This window comes from Mastacembelus armatus, chromosome 6, assembly GCF_900324485.2.
Source record: "Mastacembelus armatus chromosome 6, fMasArm1.2, whole genome shotgun sequence".
Lineage (NCBI taxonomy): Eukaryota > Metazoa > Chordata > Actinopteri > Synbranchiformes > Mastacembelidae > Mastacembelus > Mastacembelus armatus.
The window spans coordinates 22,631,434-22,652,031 of NC_046638.1; the positions used below are offsets into that span (position 1 = coordinate 22,631,434).

At 42.4% G+C, this 20,598-nt stretch overlaps 1 protein-coding gene across 2 annotated transcripts in view; it reads left to right on the forward strand.

The window, feature by feature from the left end:
* znf469 (zinc finger protein 469) overlaps window positions 1–14,212 on the forward strand; it is a 114,099-nt gene extending 99,887 nt beyond the window's left edge. For both annotated transcript variants that reach the window (XM_026311169.2, XM_026311170.2), the window contains one exon: window positions 1,112–14,212. In XM_026311169.2, the coding sequence (XP_026166954.1) occupies window positions 1,299–13,109 (11,811 nt within the window). In that variant the 5' untranslated portion in view covers window positions 1,112–1,298 and the 3' untranslated portion in view covers window positions 13,110–14,212. The remainder of the gene's footprint in view (window positions 1–1,111) is intronic.
* The last annotated feature ends 6,386 nt before the right edge of the window (window positions 14,213–20,598 follow it).

The window sequence follows — 20,598 nt, forward strand, 5'->3', positions numbered from 1 at the left end:
GCTCCCTTAAAATTGTCAATAACGTTACTAGCTCAAGGACACTTCAGCAGGGCGAGTGGCAGCCAAAACAGAGTTTTGCACTCAAATCCTCTTGTTAAAAGGTGGTCCCCCCAAACACAGGCCCAGACACTGACATTAGCTGGAGAAAGTGACGACAAGGTGGAATTTAAGTTTGGTTACCAAGCCCAGGTGTTACATTTTGGTGCTAAATCCAACTTTCTTTCTGTCTGACCTCAAAAGAAGCAGAAGCAGTGGAGGGCCAAAGTAAGTGGTATCTGGGATGGTTGAGAAAAGGCAGCAAATGTCAGTGGGCCCATAGTTCTCACCGTCTAATGACTGACCAATCCCTGATATTCCTCCGTGTTCAAAACCTGCAGCCCTCTGCAGCAAAAGAACACTGTGCTATTGTGTCTCTGCTAAGTCAGTGATTCATTTACTGGCCGTACTTTCTGGATCCATATTGTGTATTTTCTTGTCCTTAATATTGGAGTGAACTTCAGCATTTCGAGACCAAACTAGTTTCTTTGAAAATATAGAAAATGTTGATTGTAATACTTGTGCAGACATAAATTAACTGTTGTGAAGCAAGAATTCAGCACTTAGATGAAACGGTATCTGCTTGTTTAAAGAGTATTTTTTATTGTTGTCAGAAATAAAGAATAGGTTTCAAAGTATCTCTTAGATTTTTAGTATGAGTTTGGCAATATTTAGAAATTCGCTTTTGATTGTACTGGGTCTTTGTATGATATGAAAGCACCGCTGAGTAATGTTGCAATGGTGCTCTCTGCTGGCGGAAACTAGGAATATAGTAGTTGGAACTTATTTTTCATGAAAGGGGATGTTTGAATTGTTTATTTAAGACATATCTTCTGTAATACTAGCATGCCTTTATATATTTTATGTAAACATTCTTCACATTTCTATTTTTTATACTAATACATAATTCTTTTATGAATGCTGTTTAATGCTTTGCTTGCATGTTTGAGTAGCATTGCCAAGTTTTATTTTGGCAATGCTTTATTACAGGCCACATAATACAATCACATTAGTTCTTTAGTTTGAGAGTAAAAGCTTGTCAATGATCTGTTTTTTTCTCTACTTCTTCTTCCAGGTTCTTTGCTCTGGTGGCAGATCAGCAGTTCACAATGAGGGTAAAGAGATGAGCCTACAGCGAGGAGCCCTGTCACTGCAGTTCCTGCCACTGGACGTTTACTGATTCAAACAGCCCAGAAAATGATGCCCCTGTTTCCCAGATAGCACTTCTGAGGACCAGGCCTTCACAGCACACATTGTGCACCATGGCAGGAGAGACTCAGCGAATGCACGCTATCAAAGAGCTGGACGCTGAGTCCAAACTGCAGGATGAGGGGACGGCGCAGAGTGACAAAATCACAAAGGAGTCTTCAGAGCACTTTTCAAGCACAGGCACTGGGGCCAGAGCCAGCAGCAGAGGGGACAACGCTGAAAAACTAGAGAGGGAAAGGGATTGTCCTCAGCAGCGTGAGGCTGTCATTCGGCCACAGCAGGCAGGAAAAATCGACTTCAGGTCACTGCAGAACAGATCAAAATTTTCTACTGAGAGGACTTGGTCAAGTGCGAAAGGCAGCCCCCAGTCCCCAAGTGGAAAGGGACGCAGCCGAGAAAAGGGGAAGCGGTCAGGAAAGACAGAGCGTGGCAACCCACAGGAGCTGTGCAGACTTAGCATTACAAATTCACGCTCCAATCCTACCATTGGTATTGCCTACCCACAGCAGAAGGTTTCGCCACCCAAGACGTTGGAGACTAATCGTGGCCCAGTCTCGGGCAGCTACAGATTCCACATTCCTAGTATACCGGAGAGAGAGGCTGAGCTACAGCAAGAAGAGCTCTATAACCGCTGCTTCCAGGAGGCCTCTAACCTTACCTCCGCAAGCTATACCTCACAGGCACTGGGTTCCTCAAGTGGAACATCATCCCACCCACATCCACCCCTGTCACAGCAGCAGCCTGCCTCAATGGAGAATAGTATCCAGCCTGGCAGCCAGCTGATCCCGGCTGACTTTCAGCTGAGTAGTTCTAATGCATGGCAGTCTCCTGAAAGGACTTTTAATGGTGCTAACTATGGGGTTTCATCACAAAAATCCACTCCACTAACAGAAGCCAATAAGCCCTTTGCATCTGGTCAGTTTCAATATGGATATAATTTTCTGGAAGAATCAACCTCTGACTCTTTTCCCTGTGAACAGAACCCCCAATCCCAAGACTTTACAGACTCCAGCGTAGGTTCTGTTCATGTGACCCATGGTTCTTTTTCCTTTACGCCAAGTGAAGGACAATGCATCACTCAGAACAACACTCAGTTCAATAATGAACAGCAGCCAGAAGAAAGAAGCTCTTTTGCTCACCCCTCACAGTTTATTCAAGGGGTAGCATCCTCTATCCAGTGTCCTAGGAATCTGAGTGAGGATTCAGCCAGCAGTGACAGCTCTGGCTCCAGCACTCAGCAGTCAGAGCAGGGGAAGGCTGCCCTGCCTGAGAGTACAGATACGATTGGGCAGGCAGACAGCAGGGATGCAGCCATCACCTCGGGAAGTAAGAGGACCTGTCACCCCAAAGACACAGATTCTAACCAAAGAACACTCATACAAGGAAGTGTGCACCATGCAAGAAGTATTTCACAGGGTCCAGGCTGCCAAGTGCACTTTCCTAACAAAACATTTAACAACCCCCAAGTCAGTAACCTTCACACTGGCTCAATGGCTTTTGATAAAAATATCAATAATAAGGTTCTAAATAGGTTACCACACTCCTGGGAAGGTCCAAATCAGAGATATTCACCAGGTGAACAAAACACAATTCAGTATACCGACATGAATGATAGGTTTCAGTTTCAGAATCAGCCAGCAATGGACCAAAGGCCAAATTCATCTAAAAATAGTAGAATGCCCTGGCAGCAGATACGACCAAGCATGCCGAACCAAAACAGACTTGACTTATCTAGACAAGTAAGCAATCAAAAACTGGCTTACATGGTTTCTCCCTCTGACTGGCAGGATGAAAATAAATCTCATAAACATAGTTCACTGAAAAACTCCAGCTCATTTCAGAACAGTAGAACTGGTGATGGTTTTTCAAACCAAAGACAAGGGACTGTAAAACATAGTAGTAATACAGTCTCAACTTTTAAAGTGGAGATGAGCCATGCACAAATATGTGAGTCCAAAAATAAGGCAGTATACTTTGGAGTCAACCAGTCTCATCCAGCAGCTTCAAGAACTTACATCTATTCACCGTTACAGGTCCCACCTATGGGACTTATGATGGTGTCACCTTATGAATCCCCTTTGCCCTCCCCAGTTCATAACCCCACATCTAGTAGTACCTGCTCTTCCCTCTCCCCAGCATCCACCAGCCCTGTTAACATCAGCTCAGAGGACAGCCAGGTGTCAAAGTCAGCACCCACTAATACATTTTTTCACCAGCCCCAACCCAAAACTCAGTTACCCTCAGATCCCCTGAGCTCTCACTCTCACCAGTTTCATTCTGATGCGTCACGAAACCTTCCTTATGCACCAGACAGACCTAAAGATGAAATGATGGGCTACCTGCAAAGCAGCACAAATCCAAAGACAACTGTGGACGGAAATAAAGGTTACCTGGACAGTTTTGGCATGGAGCATCAACAGCCCCCACCACCATATTCTGCACATCAGCTGTTAGCCTCCTCATTAGCCACAGCAAATCTTGACCAGTTTGATGTACTTTTGACATGCAAGCAGTGTGATCAGAATTTCAATAACCTGGTTTCATTTCTAAGCCATAAGCAATACTGTACTCAACACACATTTGCACAAAATGACCTCAAAGACATATCAAAGATGGATGATAGCAGAAAGTTCCATGCAGAACCAGCAAATGTATCAAATGTTTCAATGCCGAGGTGTCCATCTGATCTTCACCTATCTCTTTTGGGACTCAATAAAAATGGAGAGCTTATATCTGACAGTGAAACAAATGAAATGGAGGATGCCAAATTAGACAGCCTTATCACAGAAGCCTTGAACGGGCTGGGCTATCAGTCAGACAATGCAGAGATCGATAGCAGCTTCATCGATGCATTCGTTGATGATGACCTGACCACTGTCAAAGCAACATCTAACAAACAGTGTCTGAAAACCAAAGAATCCATGGTCTTTGAGAGCAAAACCAAAAGAGCAGCAGGTGATGACAGGTCTTTCACACAGGGAAAGTATTTTTATGACTCTGATGTTGAGAGCCCTGAGACAGATAAACAGTACACAGAAAGCAAACCTGAGAAAATATCTCTAAATTTGGAACAAGATGAGAAAATTAACATAAAAAAAGAGGCCTCTCATAAAAATTCAAGAATTGCCTCGAGGGAGAAGATGAGGGAACAGGAAAGCAAAGTGAAAGAGGCAAGAAAATTGTGCAAGACTGAGGCTGAAAACACAACCAAACAGAGGTTTCTCTTATCCAGCAAGTTTTCTGAGTGTTGTGGTGTCAAAAGCATTCAGGAGAACTCTGCACTTCAAGGATCAATGCCCTCACAGGCCTCCACATCTCCAAACTTAAGAACTGCAGTGAAAGAGAACAAGAGGAAAAGCACTGGAGGGGGCACCTGGAGCAAAGAACTTATTCACAAAATTGTTCAACAGAAAAATAAGCTCCATAAGCTCCATGTTAAAGGGACCAAAAACCTCCAGTTTTCATTGGTAATGGAGAGACTGACCCCCACTGTGCAGAACCCTGCATTTGGAGAATACGACTATGTCTCAGACTCAGATGATGAATGTGAGCCCGTAAAGATAGCAAGCCAAGGCCGACTAAATCAAAGCAGTCGGTGTAAATACACATACACTAAAGAGTGCAAATGGCGGGCTAGGAGTGAGAGGGACCAGGCGGCATGGAGGCACGAGTCAAAGGAATGTTTTGAGGTGAAAAAAAGTGAGGAAGTTTCTCTCTCACCTGAGAAACATGGTTCTCACCAGAGACTCAGGAGGAGAGGTAGCAGGTCATCCACAAGCAGTGAACTCAGCACATCTGTGAGTGTTTCCAGTGACAGTATCAGCAGCCCCAAAAGCACTGACCGCATTGACTCAGACTGTGAGAAGAAGACAGATGTCATAAAGAAAGAGTCTCCAGAGCAGAAAACCTATGAAAGGTCCTCCCCGCAGAAGTTATGTAAAGAGTCCATCCCACTAGCACTGACATTCACTAAATCTGTCAAGAAATATAATACTGACAAAGCCATTCCTTCTGATACCAAAGACAGTACAGAGGATCCAAAGAAGTATCATTCAAATCCAGAAGCTACTGATTCGGTGTCATCCTCACAAAAAGCAAAAGACACAATAAGAAACTCTGAAAAAAGCAGAACCTCTTATACAAAATCGAGAGAGAAGCAGGTGTCTCACAGAAAAGAGACCAGTACAACAGTCGGTTCAGAAAGAAACACCCTACAGAGAACCAACAATCTGTGCCCCAAAGAAGAACCAACACAGTGCAGCATTACAGATAATAAGCCACCACAGTTTGAGTCACAATCCCCCACTATCAACAAAGAAACAAATGTCAGTATTGACAGAAACACAAAGGGCAAAAGAACAGAGGGGCCCCCAGCCGCACAGCCAGAGCTATCAGACAGTACTACGCTTGAAAAACAGAGTGACGGTGTCTGCATGGTGAAAGAAGCTATTACTTTAGTCAATGACCTAGACACACACAAGCCTGCATCACTTTGCACCTCCTTGATGGATGAGGTGTGTCTTTCTCCAACTGAAGGCCAAGGCCCATTAATACAAAAAGATACACTCCACCTCATGTCTTACCCTCCGGACCAGGAGCAGGGCCTTATAAAATCCCCACTTTCATTTGACACCTCATTGTTTGTGGACCTCACAGGATTTGACAGTGGAATTTACTCAGATATGCCGATTCAAAAAGAGGGTTTTCATTCAATAGAGAACACAACTGATAAAAAGGAAGCACCGTCTTTCCTGCCTTTTCTGGAACAAAGAGAGTGGAACCTCATAGTTAGCCCAGTGCTACCTGATGAGATTTCACAGTACAAAGGCACCTCTGAGAAAACAGGTGAAAAGAAGCCAGATTACAATCACATTACTTTGTCTCTGCCAGAAAAAATAATTGACGATAATGTACATGTGAACAGCTGTGCATCAGAGGATGAGCTAGAGATAAAGAGAATAGTGACTGAGCTAGAAAACCAGCTGCAGACAACTAAGCTGGAAAGCCCACCATTGCTAGCTCAGGATGTCCCCAAGCAGCTGCAAATGAGCAAATTTTCACCATTACGTCTTGGTGACGAGTCAGAAAGTGAAAGTAATGGTCTGAATATTAGGTGCCCCGTGCAAACAATAGATGTATCAGTGAACAGAATGCCTTCAGAGCCTTTCGCTGAGACAGGACTCCCGTGGTCCAGTCCGTTCCGGTTTGACATAATGGCTGGACAAGACAGTCCCCACACGGAACACACAATTCACAATGAACCAGGAGCACTTGAACATTTTATTGGAAAAGAGGATGATCCACCAAATTTGACTGCCACAGCTTCACATATTGAACAATCACAGCTCTGTCATGACAAGAAATCCGAGGAGACAAATGCTGAAAAAGAGACTACGGTAGGAACAAACAAAGAGAGTTTAGAACAGAAGAGATATACAGAAAACGCGATGAAAAGCCTGGAAGTGCTTTCAAACTCTACATTCAAAGATGAAACAATTATACCAGAACACACAGAGCAGAATGGTACTTGTCTCACAAGACAACAAGAAATTGAATGTCACACGGTTAATGCAACTGAGAGAGAAGATCACAGTAAAAAGGAAACAGTTACCGGAAAGGAGAATATATTATCACCTTCAAATATCAGTGGGCAGAAGGACGATATTGCATTCATTCTGAATGAGTCACAGTCATCTCTCTCTAACAGTGCTGACCCCACAGTCGATGGAAACCAACCAATTTCACTGCAGCAAGGTGAACCCTCAGAAAACAATGATAGCAAGGCTGCGACTACAAGCACACTGGAGGAGGAAATTGCAGAGAATAGTAATGTGACTGAGTCAGCTCACTGTTCAAGTGCAGTAACACATGACCCGCAAGTGGCTGGGAAGCCCTTTGGGAACAGTAATGCAGAAGACAATGGGAATCTGTTGTTTAAAAACAATAGTGATGGCCAGCAACATTCGACTACAGACAGCTATGAGGAAGCAGAGGCAGTGAAGGAAATCACCAGTCAATCTGCCACCAATCCACCATCACCAGCTGTACTTGACCCCAGTTTAGACATTGCTAATAAAATGTCAGATGGGATGAAAACAGCCCTGCAAGAACAATCTATATGTAATCATGATTATCCTGGTGAAATTAGGTCATCACATGCTAATGAACTGAAAGTGGAGCACTTAAACAGTTTGCTTGAAACAGACAAACAAGATCACTTAATCGTACTCTCTCCCACTAAAAACTGTAGCCGCGCTAAGATTTATAGTGTAAGCCCAGCAACTGATATGTCAGTGGAAATAGTCACTACAGACCAGCCCTGCAGTCCAATACTAGTTGAGACCACAGAGAATACTAGTCACTGCACACCCTTCGAAGACACACAGTCCATAGAGGGACAGAGCAAACTGTTAACTTTGTCACAGTCTGATGGCATCATTGACAGTGAGTCCTGCAAAGTTACTCCATTCAATGACCCTTTGAAACCTGAAACCGGTCTTACCTTTGACACTATCAAGAAAAGAGAAGAAATTTTAGATGTTCAGAATATAAAAGAACATCTTCCTATTGATTTCATGGCAAGTCAACAAAACTCCCCGTGCAGAGAAGAGGTGGAGGAAAGTCAGTGCCTTTTTTTACAGACTGGTCCACCAAACAGTCCTCTTTTATCAACAGCTCCTCAAACACCTATACAGACATCAGACCTAACAGAAGACTCATGTCAGTCGCAAAGCAAATGCCCCGATGCATCTGTTGATCAAGGCTCAATTCAAAATATGAAATCCCCCATAGAAAACGATGACAACCAAAGTGTCAAAGAAGCTCTAAACAGCAATGAACAATTGAACACAACAACTGAAATAGAGTATTCTTTGATGAGTCCACCTCAACTGGATTTGGGGCTCATAGAGTGTAAAATCCCCAGCTCTAAAACCAGCATTCCCTCTCCAGTTCCTGTGACCAGCTCAGCAGAACCACCACAGGAGTCAGATTGCCTTGAAAAGATAGATCCAGTGTATGAGTTCAAGCTCAGCCCCCTCAACTACAACGGCATCTCAGATGAACCTCCACAAGTGCATCAATACGACTACATACCAATTTCACCAGCCAGTAAACCTGAAGAGAATGCAGACATCAAACAGAGTCTCAGAGATGACTGTGAACCATGTGACTTAAACGTTAATCCTGCACTGATTTTCAACAACACTGAAACAGATGCAGCAGTATTGCTGAACTCAGACCCTGAAGCTAACTTAAATTTATCAGACGAACCACTGGTGCTGCCGCAGAGTATGAAATTCACATATTTTGCATTGGACCTCCCAGCTAAAACCAAAAGCACAACTATCACAGCTGGCAATAAAGTTTTGGAGATTAGCCCTAATCTAGGTGAATCTATTGAGCATTTGGACATTCACGCTGACCTGCCGAGAATGGCTGAATCAGTGAATTTAGTTTCTCCCAAGGCTTATACTGAGGATGGCACATTTCTCAGAAAAGACATTTCAGATGGTCCGCCCACTCCAAAGCCACTCGTCATCTGTGAAGCAAAACAAATGTGTCTTCCATCAGACCCATCAGAGAACCAACCACCAACAGAGACTGGCCAGTGTTCAACAATGCACCAGGTACACAAAGAAATATATAACAAAAAGACGCAGAGCAACACTCAGCAGGGGAAAGTGCTCTGTGAAATCTGCCTCATGTGCTTCAGGACTGTGCCAGGGTTAAAGAGACATAAGGCCATGAAACATCTGGTCAGAGCTGAAAAACATATTGGCCCACAGAACACAACATCAAACCATCCAGGGACTGTGCCTATTTATGAAACATCACAAACTACAGAGAAAGAGCATAAAGATGATTCACAGACCTGTTATCCAACAAAAACAGATGTGCTGCCTGAGACAAGTAGCACTCTCATATCAAAAGCAGCAGAGACTGAGTCACTCCTGGAGGAAATAGCACCTGATGCAAGTGCAGTGCCAGTGGATGAAATAGGCCACCAAAACCCTCTGCTGCCAACCAAAGCAAAGAAAAACAGCAAAGCTAGAAAGATAAAAAACAGTGATATCAATATAAAGTCTGACCCTTTCTCTGATGAGATTCTGAATATTTTAAAAACAGATATACTTCAAGCTATAACTCCTGAATTCAAAAGCAGTGGACTACAAGGACAACCTAAATATCCTGAGGACCAGAAGAAAACTCTGTCTGGAACAGAGGAATTCCCTGACCTTGTTGCTTCAGACTCAAGCTTTGACAATACACCACAGCCTCCAACAAAAGAGACAAACATATTTAATGAAACTTTCAAGCTAAATCCAATCACTGGTTTGGTGGAAATCAAATGTACAAGCATGACAGAGATGGCAAATGAAGAAGCATCTACAGATAATAATGTGGACAGTGCTGTAGACAAGGACATAATCAAAGTATGTGATGATTCCAGAAAGACTTTCTGTGCTGTGGAAGAGATGCATGAAGAGAAAGGACCAGAAGAGAGCCTTGCCCAAGAGATTCTTAGAAAAGTGTCAGCCGAGATCAAATTTGGGAAAAACAGTGACCCTTCAGATGGGGTATCCTCTCTCTCCTGTTTGAATTCTTCCCCTCTCACTCCTCCTGGCATAAGTCCCGATCTGAAGGCCTTGCTTGATGATGACACCACGTTCTCACAGCTGTTCCCGAGAGATGAAGAGGCAAAAAGGAAAAAGTGCCCAAGGGTGTACAGCAAAAGAAACAAAAGACAGAAGATTTTGCCTGATTTGAATGTGACTCAGGACTACCATCCCACAGAAACGTTCATGCAAAATAAAGACCAGTTCATGGAAAACCAAGCAGTACAGACATTCACTGACAATCAAACTAATGGCTGTGAATATGAGACCATCTCTATTGATGATGCCATCATGTTGAACATGTGCCACAAGAGCACAATGAAGGCTGATGCCAAATCTCTGTCAGATGTTAAACAGATTGAGCAAGATGATGTTCATGAGAATGTTAAAGAGCTCAGCAACGCTCTCTTGAATCCACTTGAAAGCACCATCGATAAATCCTCAATTGAATGGAGTGGCCATAGTGACTTCAGTGGTTTTGATAAGTGTTCGACAGTGACTACCGATGCCAGCACCTGTAAACCGGAGTTGCCAGCTGCACCTTGCCCACTGCCCCTGTCTGCTGTCCCATATCCTGTGCAGCCATGTGTCACAGAGAATGTCCAAACCTTCCATAGTATTGACATACAAAACATCAACACCACATTTCAGCTTCCTGAGATTCAGTTCTTTGATGCTAATAAAGATATCACAGTGGCTCCTCCTATTGCAAATGTCGATGTGGAGAACAGGGATGATGAAAAATCCAAGAAAGTAACAGAGCGATGTGGCAGGAAACGGCAAGATGGTGGAATAAAGGTCAAAGATAAACAGTACAAGTGCAAAGTGTGCTTCACTTGGTTCCTCACCCTAGGCGAGCTAAACTTTCACAAGTTATCACACAACCCCTCTCCACCTCCAACCTGCTACATGTGTGTCCAGCGCAAATTCAGCTCCAGGGAGCAACTTAGAGACCATCTGAGGGAGAAACATGCCAAAAACAAGACAGGTATCTGGACCTGTGGAATGTGCTTGAAAGAGATATCAGACGTATGGATGTACAACGAACATTTACGAGAGCATGCCACTCAGTTTGCCCGGAGGGGACAGACTCAGGGTTCCATGCTTGACATTCCAGGCTGCTTCATGCAGGAGACAGCTGTGAAGAACTTCATCACCTCAATCATGCAACATCGCCCCAGCAAAGCCAACAGAGAGTCCAGCAAAGCCACTAAAGAACAGGAAAAAGCTGTTGCTGCAGACAGCACTGTGGGAGAGGGGAAAATCTCAGACAGGGCTGAGCCAAAAGTTCACAAAGCTAAAAACAGCAGTGGAGCAAGTGGGAAGCAGAGCACATTAACACCGCTTGAGGTCCTCCACAAAACAGAGACAAATAAAAGTGTAGAGATGCATCCCAACTGCAAAGACCCCTCAAGAGACTGCCACCACTGTGGGAAACAATTCCCCAAACCATTCAAACTCCAAAGACATTTAGTAGTTCACAATTTGGAAAAGATATTTCTGTGTCAAAAATGCCCTGTCTCTTATCAGGAGGCCCAGGCGCTTAAAGACCACCTAAAGAGGGCCCACGAGGAGGTGGACGAACTGGATTCAAAACACACCACACTTTACACGTGTGAGCTCTGTGCTGATGTCATGCATGTAATTAAAAAATCCTTCATCTGCAGCACCTGTAACTATACTTTCTCTAAGAAGGAGCAGTTTGATCGTCACATGGAGAAGCACCTGGCAGGGGGGAACAAAATTCTCAAATTCCGAGGCGTTCTCAGGCCTGTCAAGGCATCTGCGTCCAAACAAAATGAGTGTGAGTCACCTGCCGGTAAGAAGAGAAGAATTCTGTCTGACAGTTTACAGGAAAATAGCTCAGACAGTGGCATCGCTAGTGTAGGCTCACTGCACTTAAATCAAAACTCTGAAACCCAGTCTGCAAGAACCTCAGTGTCCACAGCAGATGACTCGACACAAACCATCACAAATGAATATCACAGCGACACAAACAATACAAATGTGAAGACTGAAGACATGGTTGAGGACTACTCTGAACTACTTGTAGAACTGGAGAAATGTATTCATACAGGCTCGCCTGAGTCTGCTGCACACAAAAAGGAGGAAACTGACCCAACTCCCTCACCTAATCCTGACAAAGAGGCCAATGGAAAATCTATTATCGAACCATGTGAGGTGAAAGAGGAGAATGTGTCAGTCTGCATTAGAGAAGAGCCAACCTTGTGGTTAGCATCTAAAGAGAGTGGTAGTCTGGGAGAAGAGATTATTAAAGGTAAGGAAGGCTCTGCGGAAGGTGACACAGCTGAGACTGAAGAAAAAACAGACCTGCTTCCACAAAGTGAGGACCATTTTGTGAGTTTAAAAGAAGATCAAATTATTTCAAAGACGTCTGACTCAGCAACATATGAATTAGCAGCTGATGTGACAGGCCAGCAGAGGGATGGTGAGCAGTGGCATCACATGCCAAAAGTTTTCACTACTGACAGCAAACAGCAGACTTTACTGCACAGTGCTGAGCAGGAAGGTAGCAGTCAGATGAAAGACAAAATTTCACCAGCCAAAACAACTGACAGCACCAGGAACAACACTACAACTAGCAACACAAAGGCCATGGAATCAACACCAGTCCTCCACACCAAGGTTTTCCTCAATGCCTCAGCCTCAAATGAGGACAAAGAGCCTCCAAGACCCCAGAAGAGGAGGAAGGACACGAAATCCCCCCACACTCTGCAAAGGGTTTCTCCTCCAGCCACTCAAGAGAATTTTGACTCCAGGGCCAAAAAGAAATTTCGCCCTAGTAAGTCCAATAGTCCTGCTCTGCAAAGAAAGTCAGATGGGCCCAATGACTACCCTGTGCTGTCCTCAGTACGGGATGATGTTGTGAGCAACAAAATTGTTTCCAAGTGCAAATCTTTAAACTTGGGTTTGCAGTCAAAAAGAGGTTTGCTTGACAGCTGTACTCCAAAGAAAGCTGAGATTGTTACTCCTCTTAATGGTGATTATAAAGCCAAAAAGGGACCTCTGGGGCGGCCTTTGCACCCCCCTATTTCTAAAGTGTCTTCAGTTCCCATGAACAATTCTTTGAATAAGTCTAGGCCAAAGATAGGGGTTAGGGCAATGGAAAGCCATTCCTACCGAACAGCAGAGTCCCAGAACCACCTCCTAAGCCAGTTGTTTGGCCAAAAACTCACTAGCTTTAAGATTCCTTTAAGGAAGGACACATCTGAATCTATTAACTGAGGGGGTTTAAGGGATCTGTGAATAAGAGAGTGTAAATTTCACAGTTATAAATGTTTGTTTAACAAAGTTCATTATGGTGAATGAGATTGCACAGCTGTTTTCTGTGAAATGCTATCTTTAAGTACTTACATAGTCACTTTATGTCTTCTTTGTACATGTGTTTTTATTACACAAATGTGAGGAGGAATGGCAGATATGAATTTTGGGTCAAAAATGAACATGTTATTTGCGAAAAACGTTTTTTCTGCTTCTCCTTTGTTGGATATTATGTGTGTCAGAGATGATATTACATTTACCTAAAGGAAAGAAAGAATACTTGAAAGTACAGTAAAATATGTTCTTCTAACAAATGCATGTTCATTTTGCATTTATAACATGATTTTATTGTTTTAAGTATTTCTGCAAAAGGACCAAATGACAAGAGAAACTGACCTGGACCATCGTCTGTGCACCTTTCATACATGCTTACAACATATTCATTTTGTATTATTTTTTTAACTTTACTGTATTGCATTGACATTCATCATATTAGCCTTTTGTATAAACATTACCTGGTGCTACATTTTGTTTTATTGTAATGTGAATGCCAATGTCCTCAGAAGGGAACATGAGATCTGTAGCAGTCACGGTACATTCCTCCAACTGTTTTTAATGTCTGTAGTTTATTAAAAATACTGTGTAAACCATCCAAGTACTTCATATGTCGACTGATAGAACACAAAATTAGGAAAACTTCAAATGTATAAACTCAGGCGTTTACAGTCCCAAGACCTGTATTCGGAGTTCTTCCCATGCACTGATAATACCACACACAAATCACAAACTCAATCTGTGTCTGTTACTCCAACTGTTTAATTATGAATATTATTTACTAAGACAACAAAGGTGCTTTATCTTGTTTATACTGTATGTATCTTATATTGTATTATATTGTAGGTAGATTATTATTTGGTGTAATGCATTATGTCAAAGTTTTATTTTAATAATGTGCAGAAAAAATCAGAGTGAGAAGAAAGGGAAATGTGGTGCCTCTTGTAAGTTCTAAAGTGGTTCACTAAGTGCCTCTTTTATATTTGGTTATTAAAGATCTGTATTGGTCTCTCCATGCTCTTCTCTTCTTTTGTTCATGACATGTTTTGCAAAAGTTCTAACTTCCATCCCTGCGGACCACAGCTGTCACCACATGCATCGAACACTGGAAGCAGTGGAAACTGCCTGTGCCTGGAGGCAAAAACAGGTGCACACATGACAAAGTCTGACTTCATTTTTTTGTCTTCAGATCAGCACTTCAGTGGGCTCACACATCATCTGAATGATGAGCATAAATGTATCTGTACTACAGGGAAACATTCGGCAGAAGACAGTTACATTTATTCAACCATATGTTGGTCTTTGTCGAAAAGGCAATGAGGAGATATTGCTTCTGTCATGTTGCTCTCTCACCACGTGTATAATGGCTTCTATTCCTATGCGAATATTTTTCATCATCACATAGGAATAAAAAGCCATAGTACACGGAGGCATATGGGTAGAAACACACAGGGGGTGAATATGAGGAGTGTTTTCACATCATCCACAGAATTACCATGAGACCTGAGAAAAAGAAGAGTAAAAAAGAGGGAAGGCAGGAAATTATTTTCTTTATGGAGGACTGGAGCTCAGACATGCAGCTATTGTTTAATAATAAAAAATAAAAGGTGACATTTTGTCTTATTACTTAACTGTGGACGGACTGTAAGGTGAGCATTTTATACATCACCAGACTCTAATCAGTCTGTGTTGATTGTAAACACACTTGTACATATGGAAAGATGAATCTTCAAATCATATGTGCACAAGAATATTGCATTATGTACATTTACATAACACACATAACAGCCATAATGCATCACATGATACTATAATGCTTAATGAGGATTTATTAGTATGTCCATTAAACGTCACAAGGCCGTAATCACTTTACTTATTTTTAATGTAAGTTTCTGAAAACATATCGGTGCTTTCAGTAAACATAATAAACAAGCATCATTCCATTCTAACACCATCTTGGGAGACCATGGCAGACATTCAGAAGAAATGTGGAGAAAACACAGCCACAGTGTTGATGTTTAAATAACTCCTCTAATTAATTTAGTGGGAATACTGGTTTGGCAGCATCCAAAGAGACCAGATTTCTGGACTCAGTGATGACAAATACAACAAGCATAACTGTCAGTAAAGTACTAACTTGGTCCATTCCACTCATTGCATCAAAGTTTCTCCAGGTGTGCTTGTGATGTGTTATATCTTGACCTTTGCTACTCTACAGCAGAAGTCATGAACATGCATGTTAAAATTAAAAATGCACCCTCAGCTTTCCCTGGAGCCAAACTAATAATTCTCTCCATCAGTTTTAATTAGTTTATGGAAATAACCTTGATGTTTAGAGGTTTATTACATTTTACACAAATAGGTTAAAGCATTTCAACCATTTGTGGTACATTTTCAGATATCTGATTTAGATAGAAGCTGCCTAGATAGAAATTGTCTCATACTACTGTGCCTGAAATTACGACTGAATATATCAGAGTGGTCCTTAGGAACTCATATTATTCAGAATATAAGTATAATTAATAATCATTAATGAAGATATAGGTATTTGGAAAACACTGGACTTTTGCAGTGTCTCATACTAGATGTTTTTGTTTGAAATCTTATGGTAAATCCATTATAAATATCTGTGCTATAAATATCAGAAAACAAACATATTTTATATATGTTTACTTTCACTATTGTAATAAATTTTAGTAGAATCTCTGTGAAGGTTTTTAAAGTGAATGCATGACAACAGGTCTTATTTTAATAAGGCATTTTCATACAGTAAGGCAAAATAATAACACACTGTTTCCCACTATTTTTAGTATTACCGTCTCATATTTGCTCGCGTAATACGAGTTTGTCTTTTCACAATTATCTGTCTCTATTCATAGCCAGCGTTTTCTTGATTGTGTATAAATTGCTAATAATTAGCTAAAATTTTGTTTATGACTTAGGAAATCCATTACTGCTCTCAGCTGACATGCTGATAAATATCCAGTGATGTATTGTTAAGCGTCCAAAGGGGAATATCAGAGTGGTTTTCTAAATGATAAAATGTTTAGCATTTTTGGTGGAAAGCCTCCTTTTCATTTGAACCATGGGAGAGTATCGAATCCCATCGCTTGTGTAGATTCACAAAGCAGAAACCAAAAGATAAGGGTCAGAGTGGGCGAACGGATGACAAGCTGTTGTTGCATGTGTATTAACATTCATTAGAAATGGGAAGAAGGCATACTGAGATTACAATGTGCTTAGGTTTAGCTGAATAATTTAACAATTTAAAAACCGCTCATAGGAGGATATGCATTTCTTGAAGAGTTCAAATTTGCTACCCGGAGGACACTTGGATCATTATCTAAGTTGCTAAAAACTCATTACACTGCAAAAATCTTGGGCTAGTCAGGAGTTCGGTGATGAGTGTTGTGCCTGAAGGCTGCATGATTGATGATGTCAGTGACGTCTGAGCCATTAAGACATGTAAATGAAATACCTGTGATTAACATATCAAACTGAACAATTTACAGTAAATAGGAGTCAGTGGCCGTGAGTCAGTGCTTTTATTTCCCATTCTGATCTTTTTGTCTCCTCAGTTGTATCAGGTTCTGACATGCCGTACTGGTAATTTACTGCACAAATATTTAACTATATACTGTATACATGTGCCTGGATTTTACCTGATTCAGGTGGTGTGCTGGATCGGGCTCGCTGCATTCATGAATCTTCCACAAGGACCCCTGGTCAGCAGCTGTGTGTTGATGAAGACAAATTAGAGCAGAAGCCTCAGTATATTTTGTCACAGTTTAGCCTGGAATGTGTCACACAGAGTGAGTAGGAGCCCCATGCACCCTACTGTCAGGCATCTTTTTATCATCTGATCTATGAGAAAATTCTCAAGAGGCACAGTCATACAGGATCATGACAGGAACGCTTTGCACTTTGAAGTAGAGTGACATTATCAGTAAGTATGGTCTTGAAATAGCATCTCTTCTCTCTTCCTCTCACTCCATTTCTAAGCCTTCCTCCTTGTCTCAACTGATCTCTGACTTTCTTTCTTCCCTCCATCTATTTTCCTTTGCCATCACCCTGATTCTCTTTCTCTTCCTCCTTTTCTTTTCTATTCTCCGTCAAATTCCTTCTCGCCAGTTCACCCCCTCCTCCCATTTTTTCTTATGCCTCTCCCGTTTTCTTCTTTCACTCTTCTTCTCCGGTGTTTTTTCTTCTGTTCTCTTCATTCCCTGAGACACCCCACCGTGTTTCTTCCCACTCACAATTTGCCTTCTTCCTTTCTCCCTGTTGCCCCCTCACCTTTTCCACCCACCCATTGTATTCCCACCATTTCTGTCTCCTTTCTCACGTCGGCCATAACGTTCACTCCCTTCCCTTTGCTGTGGAACTGCTGGCTGCCTCTCAGGGAGGTTGGGAGATCAGGGGCAGATAGTAATGGGCGACTGGTCAGTAGTAATGGCACACAGGCTGAGGGGCCACTCAGGTCTCCTCTGTTGGGAATGTGAGGCTTCAGCCCTTACAGAGAGACAAATAGATAGATGGATGGGAAGGGATTTTTTTGCACGAAAGGGAACGAATGACTGAGCATCTGTCTTTGCACATATGCAGGGGTGGGGGTGGGATCGTGAGGAATTTCCACTGGGATATCTGAAATCATTTGTGTTTACCAGTGAGAATGTCTATGAATAATGCAATGAAACCATGTTTCCCTGGAATCAACAAAAAAGGACAACAAAAATATTTGAAATCAAAGCATCAAACCAATTTTGCCTGACAACCATGAAAACACTGTCTTCCCTCTTTAAAACCTGAATAAGAGTGCTGGCAGTAAGAATACTGCACTCCCACAAGACTGGTACCTGAAATAGGAGTCAAAGGAATTGGGGCAGTAGTAACATAAAAATGAATTACTAAGCAAATGAGCAGATAAAAATAAATCATGGTGAGGAAAAGATAATGTGGAAAATGAAACATTAAAGTATAATTGTGCACACTGTGGATTTGCTAATTAATGGCCTCTCAGCAGGAAGTCGTGGTCCCTTACTGCCAACAGAGCCTTTATCTACTCCACCATTTGTCACTGAAGTCAGCACCAGAGAGGGAACAGCCTGTAAACAATAGGTAAAAATACCTGTTTGATGTTCCAGGTTTACAGAAATAAATGGGGTTGTTCTGCAGGGGCTATGCAAACAAATAACAGCCTGTTGGTGTGTGTCTGCAGTGACTGGAGCACTGCAGACAACAGCGTAATGGAGTAGCTGGCCTCACAAACAACACACAGCTGATTTGAAAGTTTGCACACTTCATAATTAATTTGCTGGTTGTATTGGTTGAAGGTATACTTTTCCAATTATCTACATGCTAGTCACTATTAATTCCATGTAAATACATTCTTTTCATGGCAAACTGCACTTGCTGGCATGATACTTTGAAATCCAACAAACTGCAGGAGCCTGAATTCCCCATATTGCACATGGACATAGAGTAAAAATAACACTTTATAGACAAAGCTGTAGTTGCTGGTCAGATTGGTATGCCTTTCTCTGTATGTCCCACCACACACACACACTCACAAACACACCTTCATCAATGCCCCTTATTACTTCTCCACTATAACCTTCATCCTGTCCCCTCCTCCACCTCCACGGTGTGCTCCCTCAGCTACTCCTCCCACTGTGGTTATCACACAGAATCTGAAGGATCTACCCTGACATTTGATGTGCCACAAAATTGGATTTCCAGTGTGATTCTCTCCCCAAGCCCCTCATGGAGTGTAATCCACGCTGTGACTAATTGAGTGGCATGCCAACAGCCTGAGTGTGTAAATGGATGGCTGCTGGTGAAATGTGTCTGTGACCTGCGCAGCATTTTTTTTTTTTTTTGTCTGATAGCTGGTGAGTTCATTATGTAGAGAAAGGAAAGGGCACAGAAACACACACAAACAAGTCTTGGGTTTGCAGGTTTCTGTGATACAAAGACAGATTTAATCTTTTCTTAGCGTCACCTCTTCCTGTTGCCAGTTGAATGTGACCCTCCACGTGCTGTTGTCCGACTGCTTGTGACATTCAGCTAATACGTCTGAGCAACAGAAGATCAATTTTCCTTCTATAATACACAACAGATCTAACAGACTGGCAGAACTTGTATATCAGAGAACAGGAACTACTAAATCTGACAGTGACATTAGTCCTTTGTGCATAAGCAAACCTGAAATCTAAAGTGGGAAACATAGGTGTCAATGACAGATGTTACAGGATGACTCACCACAGCTCTGTCACCTGTCTGACCACCAGTTTCCATTGCTTTAACCTGGTAAATCCCTTATGCAGACAGAAGAAGACTCTATGACAATGACACAACAGACCGAAGATCCCCCCCCCCCCGCCGTGTCGATAGGTTATATTCGCACCAAATCCCTACACCCTAATCACAAATCTCTGTCATGCCCTCTACTCTGGGGACTGTGCATCTGATTTGGATTTGAATAATTGAAGCTGTTTTCCTCCTCAGAGGACTGGATACAGCAGTTTCCTCTTCATTAAAACTTTCCACTAATGTATGTGTGTGTGTGTATGTGTGTGTGTGTGTGTGTGTGTGTGTGTGAGGGTGTGTGTGTGTGTGTGTGACTGTGTGCCCCCTCATTTACAGTGAACACTCTCCTTCCACACCCCCACTAAAAAGTACACACCCAGACATATTTGCACAAACTGGTTGGGATATAGAAGTGTACACTGAACACACACACACAGACATACACTTAAACACTCCAGAGGTTTGCTGTAACACATTCTATAAACCTGATAATTACTTTGAACAAATGAGATGCTGGCAGCAATTTAAAGCATAATGGCAGGCAACACGCAACAAAAGGCACTAATGAATGAACTCGGAGATGGAAGATAACGTGGTATACGTACCTGCAGGATTTCATTCACCAGACTCTCCCTGCTTCTCCCCTCTGTTTGTCTCTCACCCCTGCCTTCCTCTTTGTGGATGTGGTTGTGTCTGCCAGCTTGTTTCTGGAGGACAGAGTCTTCATCCTATCGAGTCAGGGACCAGGGCTCAGCTGCAGAGACTGACATCATCCCTTTCAGAGAGGAGGTTTTCCCCTCCCGCTATCTGCACCCTCTCTCTCTTTCTCTTTCTCTCTCTCTCGTCTCGCTCTCCCTATCGCTCCCTCTCACTCACCCTAACCCAGCCACTCACTCACTCTGTACAGTACTTCTCCTATCTCTCCCTCCCCTCTTTTTATCTCTTCTTCTCTTTTCTCTTTCATTTGGTCACACATATTGCTGGTGTTTTTACCAAGCCACCACATGTGAAAGATGCTGGCACTAAAACTGTGGCTCTATACACAGTAACAAGTGCTAAAATAGTTCACAATTCACTAGACTTATACTGTATT